Here is a 13874-nt window from a genome sequence, read left to right as displayed (position 1 = left end):
GTTATGAAAATGCTGAAAAACTGGAATTTTGAACATAATATTTAGACTGCCAAGAGATCAGGTTTTGACACAACGTGTAAGCATAGCATTGATGACTACTATAATATTAAAATAATTTAACCCTCTGAATAGAATTCCCCAGTAAAAGCACACATCTGGAAATCAGGTGCTGTCCTATGCACACCTGATACAACTGATCAAGGGTTCATTAGTTGTATTGGGTGCATGAAATAAAACACATTAAATACCTGAACTGACTAAGGGTTTGTTGACTGTGACATTTGATAGCATTTGATAGCATGCTAGAAATCAAGAAATCAAGACAGTGGTCGAAAGTATTAAGAGAATTAAGAGAATACATTATTGCCTTCAGCAAACAATGAAAAGTATACAACAAGATAGCAAAGTCATGGAATGTTCCTAAAGGCCCCATCACACTAAGCGAGATCACTATGCTGAGTCACAAGTTTTGTGACACAACAGCGACCTCAGTAGCGATCTGGCTACGTTTGACACTGAGCAGCGTCCAGGCCCCTGCTGTGAGATCGCTGGTCGTGTCGGAATGGTCTGGACCTTTTTTTAATCATTGAGGTCCCGCTGGGTAGCATGCATCGGTGTGTTTGACACCTTACCAACGACCTTGTTGACGACTCAGACACAGAAACACATAGGTGTGCTTCGTTATACAGGTCGCTACGGGTCGCCGCATCGTTGCTGCGTCGTTGGGAAGATCTGATTGTTTGACATCTCACCAGCGACCACATAGCGACGCAGCAACGATCCCTGACAGGTCATATCGTTGTCGGGATCGCTGTAGCGTCGCTTAGTGTGACGGGGCCTTAAGATACAGATGGAAGCATAGTTCACAAGTTAAAAGAGCACTAACTTGGCAGAAAAAGGAAGCTATCACTAGATGCCACTAGATTTTTGAGGAGGCAAGTGGTCATCATAAACCCTCAAGTGAATGCAAATCCATGGACATTTCATTCTGCACAGCAAGTCACATACTAAGTGTAAGTCATCTGCAATATACTCAAAACTATTTATTTAAGATACAGAAGGTTGGAGATTTTTTCCTATGGAGTTATGAAACAAAACTGGAACTTTCCGTTCCTTTGGATCAGTGATATATCTTTATCACTGATAAAGGAAGAATAAAGCATACACTGAAAAGAACACACTGCCTACAGTTCTTTTAGACTAGAAACCAACAAGTTGTGGACGTCATTATGGATTCAATCAAGTGTTGAGAAATCCATGGAGATTACTTCAGGCCTTCTATGAGAAAGCTGAAGCTTGGGTGTCAAAGTCTACCAAAGCTTAGTTTCAGAAGATTCTGGAGTGGCTGTCACAGTTGCGTGTTTTGAATCTCATAGAATTGCTTTGGTGGGATTCAAAGAAGGCAATTTCACCATGTAAACTGAAAAGTATTATTGAAGACATTTCCCATGAGGCTCATATTCCTCAGGAGCACTGTCTGAAGCTGGCATCTGGCTATGGATCATGTTTGCAGCAGGTTATAACCATCAAAGAATGCATTATCATGTGAAAAAGATGATTGTCATGAAAAGGGTTCAATAATTCTGAAACTACAGTAGTTATTAAAAATGACATTTGTATTGTATTGAATATGGGTATTAGTTTATTACAAATAGTAGAAAGTATGTACATTTTGCTAATGAAACCTACTCTGCAATGGGGGTTGAATACATTTGATTGCAACTGTATGTTTACAATAATGAGATAACAATGGACGATAATTCAGATGACCATAAGCATAATATAGACTGGCCAATTCTCTTTTCCCTCAGTTTCTTGTATCAGAGATTGTTTGTTTGTTCCAAAGGAAAGTCTGGGCTGTGCCATAATAGAGGCCATAATAGAGGCTTAGAGAAGCAAGTGATGGAACTAATATGAACTGTAAATATTATTATTAATATTTTGACTTTCAGCTTTGTTCAGACTAATCCTTTAGTATTTTATCAGTGGCATTACATAATGAAACTCACTGGCACTACTGTTCAGCACAGACTAGTGATACCAGTAGTATGGCATTTGATTGGTTAGTCCACTGATTGGTTGCAGCAGTCACTTCTAAACAATAGCTGTTTGCAAATAATGAATGGGCGGAGAGTAGAAGCATCAAACGTGGATCAGATGTGGTGCAAAACAGAGGTGAGTAGGGATTTTTAATAGAATTTGCTGCTGTATTTATATATTTTTAATTAGAAGTTTAATAACCACTAAAAGAGTATTTATTGCATTAAAGCTGTACCAATTGACACTGCAACAATGTATAATATTATGTAAGAGAACATATCAGTATTTGATAATTGCTTTGCAGATAAAGTTTACTGGCAACATTGTAGAATAATTTAATGTGTAGCACAGTATTTTTGTGTTACATTCTAATGATTACACAATGATTTTCATACAAGAATAGTGTATAGTGCAATAGAAGAAAATGGACCCCATAATGTGTTATGCAATGTTTCCTGAACGTGGCAGTACCCCATATGTGGATGTGCATTACTGTTTGAGCACAAGTCAGGGATCAGATGGAAAAGAGCGCTACTTGGCTTTTAGAACATAGATTCTTCTTCAAGAGACTGTGGGTTCCATTAGCCCAGTCCCTGAGGTTTCAAAACAGAAGAAACCCCCCCCAAGTGACCCCATTTTGGAAACTAGACCCCTTAAGGAATCCATCTATAGGTGTTCTGAGCATTTTTAACTTACAAGTGATTCACTTTATAACATCTAGATGTGAAAACAAAAATATGTATTTTTTTCCAGTAAAATACTGTTTTAGCACCAAATTTTTAATTTCCACTGGGAGTAATAGGAGAAAATGGACCCCATAATTTGTTATGCAATTTTTACTGAATGTGGCAGTATCCCATATGTGGTTGTACCCTACTCAGTTTTCATTTGAATAGATTGTGGGTGCCATTAGCCGAGCCTTTGAGGTGCCAGAACAGAAGAAACCCCCACAAGTGACTCCATATTAGAAACTTCACTGCTTAAGGAATTCATCTAGGGGTGTAGTGAGTATCTTGAACGCACAAGTGCCTCACAGAATTTTATAACATTGAGACGTGAAAATATAATATTTTAGAGGAAAAAATGTAATTTTTTTATTTGCTGCAAATTTGTCACTTACATAAGGTGTAATGTAACTAGGTGAAACTGGACCCCAAAATGTATTGCACAATTTCTCTCGAACGTGGTGATGCCAATATGTCATCAGAAACTACTGTTTGGACATATGTCAGGGCTGAGATGGAAGGAGCGCAATTTGGCTTTTGGAGCCCTAGAATAATTTGCGGGTGACATTTGCAGAGCCTCTAAGGTGCCAGAACAGCAGAAAACCCCCAAAAGTTACCCCATTGTAGAAATTGCACCTCTGAATGAATTCATCTATGACTGCAGTGACTATTTTGTAACATCCGTGCCAGGCTTTTTTCTGGAGAATTGCAAATATGCCAGTTTAGAGCCCATACATTGTGCCCCCATACATGGTAGAGACCCCATAGATAGTAGTGCCCCCATACATTGTGCTTGTGCATCTGGAGAAGGCATGTACCCCGTAAATTGTTAAGTGTACTACAATAATGCTAAACATGTGAGACTCAAAAAGGAAGGGGAGTATTTGGGAGCACAGATTTCACAGGATTTTATTTAAGGAGGTGGGAGCTGTGTTGCTTTCCCAGAGTCTTTGTTCTACCAGTAACATGGGAACCTCCTTTATTTCCAGTGATAGATGGTGAACCTGAGTGGGAGCTGGTTTTGTGTGGGATAGATTAGGGTTTTTATTGGTAATATTTTAAGGTACATAACATTTTTTGATCACTTCCAGAATAAGGTGGGATCACGTTCTTGTGTTTTATGCTGACCGCTTAAGGCGTGGTATCTCTGTAAATGCCACAAAAATGTGATTCAGACGAAACTCCAACAGAATCATTCACTATAATGAGGCATATGGAGTCATTTTGAAGTTCGTTTGGCATCTGTTCCTGTGGTGTCCATCTTTTTAGGCATGCACAGAACGATGGTGGTCCGCACTTGTGCACTAAAAAGATGCCTAAAATGATGGGACACACACAACATAAACAAAAAACAGATGGAGTCCAAAATGTCTCCATCTGTCGTGGAAGTGAGGGACTCCATCAAGGATTTCATCTGACTGAAATATTTTCGGAATTGTATGGAAACCCCAGCATAAGCGCTCAGGGGAGAGTACAGGATATGACATGTTCTGATTGTTCTGATTGTTGGGAGGCACAATGAACAAGTAGACAGCAATACAAAAATAGTTCTTGTTTTTATTTTTGCACAGTTCACCTTGTGGTATAAGTGATAAGATAGCTTTATTCTTCAAGTCAGTGTGATTACAGCAATACCAGATTTATATAGTTTTTATGCTTTTCTAGTATGACAGAGTAAAAATGTTTTTTTAAAAATAAATAGTTTTTTTGCACCATATTCTGAGAGCTGTAACTTTTTTATTTTTTGGCAAACAGAGCTACGTATATGAGGGCTTATTTTTTGCGTGACAAGTTGAAGATTTTATTGGGGTAGAATTTTGGGGTACATAACGTTTTTTGATCACTTTTTACTCAGATTTTGAGACCCAGAGAGAACATAAACCAGCAATTCAATTTTTGTTTTATTTTCTATTTTTTGCGCCATTCTCCATGCGGTAAAAGTGATAAGACCAATTTGTTAGTCGGGTTGATACGATTACAGCTATACCAGATTTATATATATTTTTTTATGCTCTGCTACTTTTACAAACTAAAAAACATATTTTACAGAAATTGATTTGTTTTTGCATCGTCTTATTCTGAGACCTGCAAATTTTTTATTTGTTTACTGAATGAGCCATATTAGGGCTAGTTTTTTCAGGACAGTTTGGCGTTTTCATTTCTACAATTTATTTTTACGTACAGTGGGTACAGAAAGTATTCAGACCCTTTTAAATTTTTCACTCTATTTCATTGCAGCCATTTGGTAAATTCTAAAAAGTTAATTTTTTTTCTCATTAAAGTACACTCTGCACCCCATTTTGACTGAAAAAAACAGGAATGTAGAAATTTTTGCAAATTTATTAAAAAAGAAAAACTGAAATATCACATGGTCATAAGTATTCAGATCCTTTGCTCAGACACTCATATTTAAGTCAAATGCTGTCCATTTCCTTGTGATCCTACTTGAGATGGTTTTACTCCTTCATTGGAGTCCAGCTGTGGTTAATTAAACAGATAGGACTTGATTTAGAAAGGCACACACCTGCCTATATAAGACCTCACAGCTCACAGTGCATGTCAGACCAAATGAGAATCATGAGTTTGAAAGGAACTGCCCAAGGAGCTCAGAGACAGAATTGTGGCAAGGCACAGATCTGGCCAAGGTTACAAAAGAATTTCTGCATTACTCAAGGTTCCTAAGAGCACAGTAGCCCCCATAACCCTTAAATGGAAGAAGTTTGGGACCACCAGAAGTCTTCCTAGACCTGGCCATCCAGCCAAACTAAGCAATCGTTGGAGAAGAGCCTTGGTGAGAGAGGTAAAGAAGAACCCCAAGATCACTGTGGCTGAGCTCCAGAGATGCAGTAGGGAGGTGGGAGAAAGTTCCAAAAAGGCAACTATCACTGCAGCCCTCCACCAGTCGGGCCTTTAAGGCAGAGTGGCCCGACGGAAGCCTCTCCTCAGTGCAAGATATATGAAAATCTGCATAGAGTTTGCTCAAAAACACATGAAGGACTCCCAGACTATGAGAAATAAGGTTCTCTGGTCTGTTGAGATGAAGATATAACTTTTTGGTGATAATTCGAAGTGGTATGTGTGGAGAAAACCAGACACTGCTCATCACCTGCCCAATACAATCCCAACAGTGAAATGTGGTGGCAGCATCATGCTATGGGGGTGTTTTTCAGCTGCAGGGACAGGACGACTGTTTGCAATTGAAGGAAACATGAATGCGGCAAAGTACGGAGATATCCTGGATGAAAACCTCTTCCAGAGTGCTCTGGACCTCAGACTTGGCCGAAGGTTCACCTTCCAACAAGACAATGACCCTAAGCGCACAGCTAAAATAATAAAGGAGTGGCTTTAGAACAACTTTGTGACCATTCTTGACTGGCCCAGCCAGAGCCCTGACCTAAACCCAATTGAGCATCTCTGGAGAGACCTGAAAATGGCTGTCCACCAATGTTCACCATCCAACCGGATGGAACTGGAGAGGACCTGCAAGGAAGAATGGCAGAGGATCCCCAAAATCCAGACAAAAATTTGTTGCATCATTCCCAAGAAGACTCATAGCTGTACTAGCTCAAAAGGGTGCTTCTACTCAATACTGAACAAAAGGTCTGAATATTTATGACCATGTGAAATTTCAGTTTTTCTTTTTTAATAAATTTGCAAAAATGTCTACATTTCTGTTTTTTGTTCGAGTCAAGATGGGGTGCAGAGTGTACTTTAATGAGAAAAAAATGAACTTTGTAGAATTTACCAAATGGCTGCAATGAAACAAAGAGTGAAAAATTTAAAGGGGTCTGAATACTTTGCGTACCCACTGTATGTCTTTTTGATCGCTTTTTATTACATTTTTTGTGTCAGTATGAAGAAAAGTCGATTTTTTGTGTGTTTTTTTTACGGTGTTCATCACACATAATAAATAACGCGCCAGTCTTATAGAGAGATGCGGCAATACAATTACATTTTTTTTTTCTGTTTATTTTTATTTTATTGCAAACGCTGCGTTTTTAGTGGCGAAATAGCTTTTTGTGATTTGTATATGCTTTTTTGTGTTTTTTACTCATTTACACATTTTATGTAATTTTTTATACTTTTCACTAAGTCCCACTGTGGGACATGTACATTTTTAACTTTGATCTCTGGTCTCATGCACTGCAGTACTCCTGTACTGCAATGCATGAGACCTGTCAGTGACTCACTAGCAGAGCCTGTGAGACCCTAATTATAGCTGGATCTCACAGGCCACCCTACACTCAGAGTACCATGACCTCAGGGTACCATGGCAATGAATGGCACCTCCGATTACAAGGTCAAAGGTGATAATCCCCTTTTAACCATTTAAATACCGCTGTCATGATTGACAGCAGTATTTATGGGGTTTATCAGCCTTAATCAATTCCAAAAGTAGCCGGAGACGATACTGATGGATATCAACTGCCATGTATAACTGTCACTCGTTGGAGTTTTGGCTGCAGGGCGGCATTATTGACTTATTCCTGAGGATAAGTGGTGTGGAATAAGACCCCTTAAAAGCTGACTTTTTAATGCATACTGGCGGTCGCTAAGGAGGTAATAATAATAATAAAAATAATAATGATTTTATGAATTATATTATTATTATTTGTGGTATTTTTTATAATTAATATTAGTAGTAGTAGCAGTAGTAGTAGTATTACCAAAGCATATACTGTACATTTAAGTTCTATTTATCAAGATTTAAATATTGTAAGTCTTGCAGTTTCATCATACATCATTTTTGGAACTCATTCTTCATTTTTTTCCTTTTGCTATGCTCTGTACTTAACAACACACCACCGTTACTTAGTTTTTTTTGCGATTGTCACAATCCTGCCATAGTTATAATTGGACAAATGGGTACTTATAATGAATGGGCTACAAGGAATAAGGTTACAAAGAACTTTAAATTTACAAAGTAACTATGACAAGAAAGAAAAGAACAACATTGACATAAAGAGATTTTTTTTGCTTTGTATCTTATATTTACACATTTAAATGGATTGTTGAAAAAAATATAATAATATATATGTTCAATGCAAAATATTACCCTTTTCAGTATCTAGGGCTGTCAATTTTCTTCTGACCCTATTATTCTTTGTAACAAGCACTTTTTTTGTTAAGATAAAGCAGCCAAGACTTATCTTTCAGGCAGATACTGTACAATCATCCATCACTTGACCAAACATTCTAGCTTTAACAGTAGTATATATATAAATAAATGTCCATTCATCTCACCAGGGCAAAGAGCAATATTGCAAGGCTTATGCTGGATTTCTGGTCCACCGCACAATCTTCCCCCATATTGTGGAGGAGTGCAGGTCCTTGTTCTTGTTCTTTGGCCTTTTCCACATGTAAAGGAACATAAACTCCAAGGTGACCATTCCTCCCAAATTCCATTAACTGCAATAGAGAAAAGATATTACACTATAACACAATACATAATAATGATAATAATAATAATAACAATAATGTAGTTAGGTTTTAAAGCAAAGGAAAAATATAACTGGAAAGTGTTAATATTAGTGATGTACGAACATGCTGGGATAAGGAGTTATCCGAGCACGCGCGACTCCTAATCGAGTATCTTCAGCGTGCTCAAAAAACACATTTGCTTTGCCACGGCTGCATGCCAAGTGGCTGTTAGACAACAGCAACGCATGCAGGGATTGCCTGTTTGTTAGGCAATCTCTGCATGTGTTGTGGCTGTCAAACAGCAATGGCGACGTGAACATGTTTTCCGAGCACGCCCAACATACTTGGTTAGGACTCGAGCATGCTGGATAACCTCTTATCTGAGCTTGTTCGCACATCACTAGATAATATATTTCAGATCTATAAAATATAGCAACACTATTATTAAACATAATTCATAAAACAACATAGATACTGCAGTAGAAGCAATACACTAGTCTACCGCCAAAAATCAGGCATAGAAAGAATTGAACACAACTAATTTTGGGGTGCTGAAAAAAAATAACGCTTAAATTTGCTAATTGGTTGTAATTTTCCAGGTATGGTTATTTATGACAGTCTTTGATGCAACTTTAGGAGAAGATTGTTTCTTTGTTCTTGCATCAACAGTATTACATAATCAGTAGTCTATTGAGCCATCAGTATTGCATCATCTCAGAAAGACCAATAGAAACCTGCCATTTCAAACCCAATAATTCAATCCTAACTAAAACTGATTCACTTGGCTTTAGTAATACTCCCTCTTTCCCGAAACTGCATTATTTTTTATCGTTTTGGCTTGTTTTGATAAAAGTAAAATCAGAGATGACGTACATTAGCAAAGCAGATAATTTCTGCTATGTATGTGACAAAGTGACTCTTGCATCACAAAAGCAAAACTTGACTCTCTTGGTTCGAAAAATGTATATAGCTTTTGTACATTTTATTATGACAAAGATTATGCTGGCAAAATTAATAATGCTTACATTTATATGCTTTATCTACGCAATATATATAGCAGTAAAATGGAAGCCCTTCGATAACATGGAAACAAGAGCCAATTACCAGGTTTCATTGGGATATTTGAGTTCAGCACATAAAAATCATTAAGAAATGGCACATTTCATTTCTGAACCAGATAACATTTTAAAAATTAAAAACAGTGTTATTGCTGCTCCGTTATGTTTGCTGTTACATCATGTAACGTTACATAAAGTATTCATATAATCTATCCAAAACTCCAAAACATGACAGCATTTCATTTATTTCTTAGTTACACAAAGAGCTGATGGCTGTGCTTATAGCAACTCCAATTTTTTATTTCATTATTTCCAATTCAAGATCTTAAAGGGGTTGTCCACTTGAAAAAAAATATTTATTATGTGTGTTTCAGTTATAAACAATGGTGCCTTTCTCTGAAGATATCAGTACCATTTCCAGATTCAGCAGCTCTCCTTCTGGCTTGTGTTTGACACAAGAGAGAGTTTTCTTTGAAGGCATATAACCAGGATTGTGTGTGCATGGGTCCGGCTAACTAGCTAATTTCAATTACTCATTCGCCTTCTCTATCGCAGCACACACATAAACAGAGGAGATAAATTCACTTACTGATTTAAATGACAGAATCAGCCAGCTTCCTTTAGTCAAAGCACTGGTCACATGCTGACATAGTAAACTCTTTCCTGTGTTGAAAGCAAGCCATAAAGGGAACTGCCCATGTAATATGGGTTCTCTCAATGGTGGCCTGGCAGTGCTAAAAAGGCTATCATAGACAGAAAGAAAGGAGGAATGCCAGCTTCTGAAGTGTAGCAGACAAAACTTTATTCCATAAAAACAGATTCCATGGTTAAAACAGGATTAGCTTCCGCGTTTCTAACGCTCCAACCTGCGTTCTTTTTCAGAGCTTTAGAAAAGAACGCAGGTTGGAGCATTCGAAACGCGTAAGCTAATCCTGTTTTAACCATGGAATCTGTTTTTATGGAATAAAGTTTTGTCTGCTGCACTTCAGAAGCTGGAATTCCACCTTTTTTATTCCTGCAATTTGCTGGCGAGTGGTTCCTTGTCTACTTCATGCTTTGGGATACCTGAGTCAGGGTGAGCTGGTGTTTGCTTTCTTCATGTACCATAGACAGACTTGGCATAAGCCACTCTTTTTATCAGATCCCAGAAGTTGCTCTGGCCTTAACACTTTAACTGCTATATGGGGATCTGGATTTATACAAAGGTCCCTGGGCTGAGGCCACAGAGTTAGCTGCTGGGCAGTGGTACTGGCTGGCAGAAGGAATGGTCCAGTAGCAAGGTCAGAACCATAAGGTTGGTGCAGGGACAAAATTGCCAGGAGAGTAATCAAAAAATGAGTCTAGGCCTAAATAAGGAATATTAATTGAGAAGACAAGCAAGCTGCACAGTAGTTCACTGAACCAAGTTATAACTGACATAGGACAGCAGGATTTCGAGAGCTTAAATAGCTTGCAACAATGCCCAGGCCACATAGCAGGAAGCAAAGACTGACAGAAGCTAACTTTCGGAATCCCAGCCTGGTCAGCGCTACAAGTAACACAAGATCACAAGATATCGAATTTTTCTTGTTGTCTAGAGTTCCTTGCAATGAGAGTACAGCCTGGACAGAGCTACAAGTAACACAAGATATCGAATTATTGTCGTTGCCTAGGGTTGCTTGCAATGAGAGTGGGGCACCACTAAGCGACAGAAGCAGAGACAGGAAGGGCTGGTACCAAAACAGATGTTATACTGTCATATCTGGACTTGGGACTAGTGCTGATATCTTCAGAATCGGGTATCTTTATTAATATAAAAAGTTTACTGAGTCATATGTAAAGTAAGCCAGCCCTTTGAACAGCAAAAGGGTTGTCAATCTTCAAATGTTCACAGACGGGACATTATATGGTGCCCATTTAATGGATGCAGTGCTATACTTAGATCTTTAGAGAGAGGTAATCTGTAGCTATATGTGGCCTACAACTAACTGATATAGATCTGTGAGCATGCTAACCTCACTAACTCAGCATGTCATAGTATTTAACCCGTTTACGCCATGGCCATTTAACATGAAAACCACAGAGGTCTCCTACAGACCCCAGGTTGGCATGCAATCCATCAGCGCCCCGTGATCATGTGATAGGGGCGCCAATGGGCGGGTCTTATGACGCACTTCTGGCATGGCCATGTTAAATGCCGCTGTTTCAGTTTGACAGCCGCATTTAACATGTAAGCAGCGGCTTGGCTGTTAGAGGCACATGACAGCTGGTCAGATCAGCTGTCATGTGCCGGGAAAGATGGGGGCTCAACACCGGAGCCCGCTTCAAAGGGGAAATATATATATACAGCACATGTCGTGAAGGGTTAAAAAAACACTTAACCCATTAAAATCTGTCTAAAGCGCATATTATTAACTTGAAATTAATTATTGATCAAGAATATAGCATTTGTAGTCCAACGTTCAATAGGTAAATAATATTTGCTAAAGACTCTACTAGAGATTATAATTAATCATGCTGGCTGTATTGAAAAGTTGGCAATGCAATTGATTAAATATTCCATTTTCAGTAAGATTAACAATGAAATATTCAGCCCCTTTGTAATCATGATAAATTTTATCAAATCAGACATGTGTCAATTTAAATGGTAATATCTCTGAAATATTTTAAAATATTTGAGTAATTCTGAAATTTTTTTTAATGACACATTGTACTTTATAATAGTGATACATTTTTATCAATATATATTACATTTATAAATTTATGTATCAAAATATCAGAAATTTTACAAAAAAATTGCAATAATTAAACTTGGATTGTTTATACACCTAGAGAGTATCTGATATATCTTATCAGATAAATCTGCTTCTTTCTCTTTCAGGACTGATCATTTTCAAAATTCTCAATTTGTGGGTAAAATCTGTATTTGGTGAAGACTGATTCTTACATTACTGGGATAGTAGATGAGAGATTGAATAAGATTCAATGTATACAGGACGGGCGAGGAGAAGAGAAGAGCCCTACCTCAGCTCCTCCCTTCTCTGCCCTTCCTGTCTAAATAGAATGTTACAGTAGCAGCTGTCATCTACCATCTCAGTAATGTAAAAATATGTCTTCAAGACAGATTTTACCTGTGAATTGAACATTTTGAAAATGAATGATCAGTCCTGACAGAGAAAAAAACAGATTTCTCTGATAAGATATATTAAAAAGATGCTTATTTTCACGTGTATTTTTAATTCATGAAGTAAAAACAACCGTTACTCGTTAAACCATATAGTTTTAATCCACAAAAAAATAATAAATAACTATTCCCATTTGTATATTTATTTTTAGAGATTTATATGGTTTCAAAGTAACTTTGAGTGACTTATATATTGGACGACCCCCAAAAATGATACCATTTAAAAACAACTCCCCTCAAAGTATTTAAAACAGCTATCAGGTCATTTGTTAAGCTTTTAAGTAGAGATGAGCGTTGTTCTACTCGAACTGTTCGCCAATCTCAAATTCGAGCTGTTTTGGGCGGTGTTCGAGCCGTTCGGCGAACACGAACAATTTGAGAAAAATTCGGCTGTTCGAGGTTATGTTCGATAACTGTTCGTGCACCAAAATCATAACTGGATTTTTTCTCAGTAATGATGAAAATTAATGTTAATACGCAGTTTCAGTGTACAGCGGGGTGGGGGGAGGGGCAGGGGATGGATCTCTGCAGGAACAAGGAAGATCTCCATTTTTTTTTCTCTTTCCCGCATTTACAGTGGGGAGGTGCAATCTGTCAGCCTATCAGCAGCGCACACACGGAGCAAAGTGCTTTTTTTCACACAAGCAAGGGCATGTGTCATTGGCAGTGTATGTCACATGTCCTTGCCCTATAAGACCAAGCCATTTTCCCCGTCGCCACCATTTTCTCACTGCTGCAGCTGCATGTTAGACGGCACCGCTGTTGCTGTGTGCGCTATACCTTGTTAATTTCAAGCCAATTTTCGCACAAATATACAGATAGCCTGGGAGTAGGGAATAGTTGTGATTGCAGTCCTTTTAAGGACTAGGTTACAGCATTTCCTACGACTTTTATCAGGGAGGTCTGTGCTCTTAAATAGATAGGTTGTGGGAGTAAAGACTAATTGTAATTGGAGTCCTTTTCAGGACTAGGTTACATGAGTTCCTATCAGTTTTTGCCAGGCAGGTCTGTGCCAGTGCTGTGCAAGTTTTTTTCACAGCATTTGGCTGAATCTAGCAAAGCTAATCCTTTTTGGCCTATTGCAGAGTGTGTTAGTCAGTGGAGTAGCCTATCTGTGTTGCAAGATATACCACCTGTGTATAGAATACCAATTTTTTTACTGCACCTAGTGAAGTAAAATATTTTGGGCATAGCATCATTCTATTAGTCCATCTATACTGACCTCCATCAGGTTGCAAATTAAAACTAATTTTTATCTGCATCTACAGTACCTCTGAAAAAATATTTGGGCTTCTAGCAGTGTGTGGGACTTGTTCTATTAGTCCATCTATACTGACCTCCATCAGGTTGCAAACTGAATATATTTTTTTCTGCATCTACCTCTGAAAAAATATTGGGCTTCTAGCTGTGTGTGGGTCTTGTTCTATTAATCCATCTATACTGACCTCCATCAGGTTGCAAACTGAA

The 13874-nt window shown here is 38.1% G+C and overlaps 1 protein-coding gene across 6 annotated transcripts in view; it reads right to left on the bottom strand.

Moving 5' to 3' along the window:
* ADGRB3 (adhesion G protein-coupled receptor B3) overlaps window positions 1-13874 on the bottom strand; it is a 1321417-nt gene that overhangs the window by 809107 nt on the left and 498436 nt on the right. For all 6 annotated transcript variants that reach the window (XM_073675497.1, XM_073675498.1, XM_073675494.1 and 3 more), the window contains one exon: window positions 8010-8174. In XM_073675497.1, the coding sequence (XP_073531598.1) occupies window positions 8010-8174 (165 nt within the window). The remainder of the gene's footprint in view (window positions 1-8009; window positions 8175-13874) is intronic.

Source organism: Phyllobates terribilis, unplaced genomic scaffold (assembly GCF_046119375.1).
Source record: "Phyllobates terribilis strain yellow unplaced genomic scaffold, ASM4611937v1 Scaffold_3__8_contigs__length_932513732, whole genome shotgun sequence".
NCBI classification, from domain to species: Eukaryota; Metazoa; Chordata; class Amphibia; order Anura; family Dendrobatidae; genus Phyllobates; species Phyllobates terribilis.
The sequence above is the reverse complement of the archived record's forward strand: the minus strand, read 5'-3'. Positions and strand labels throughout refer to the sequence as shown.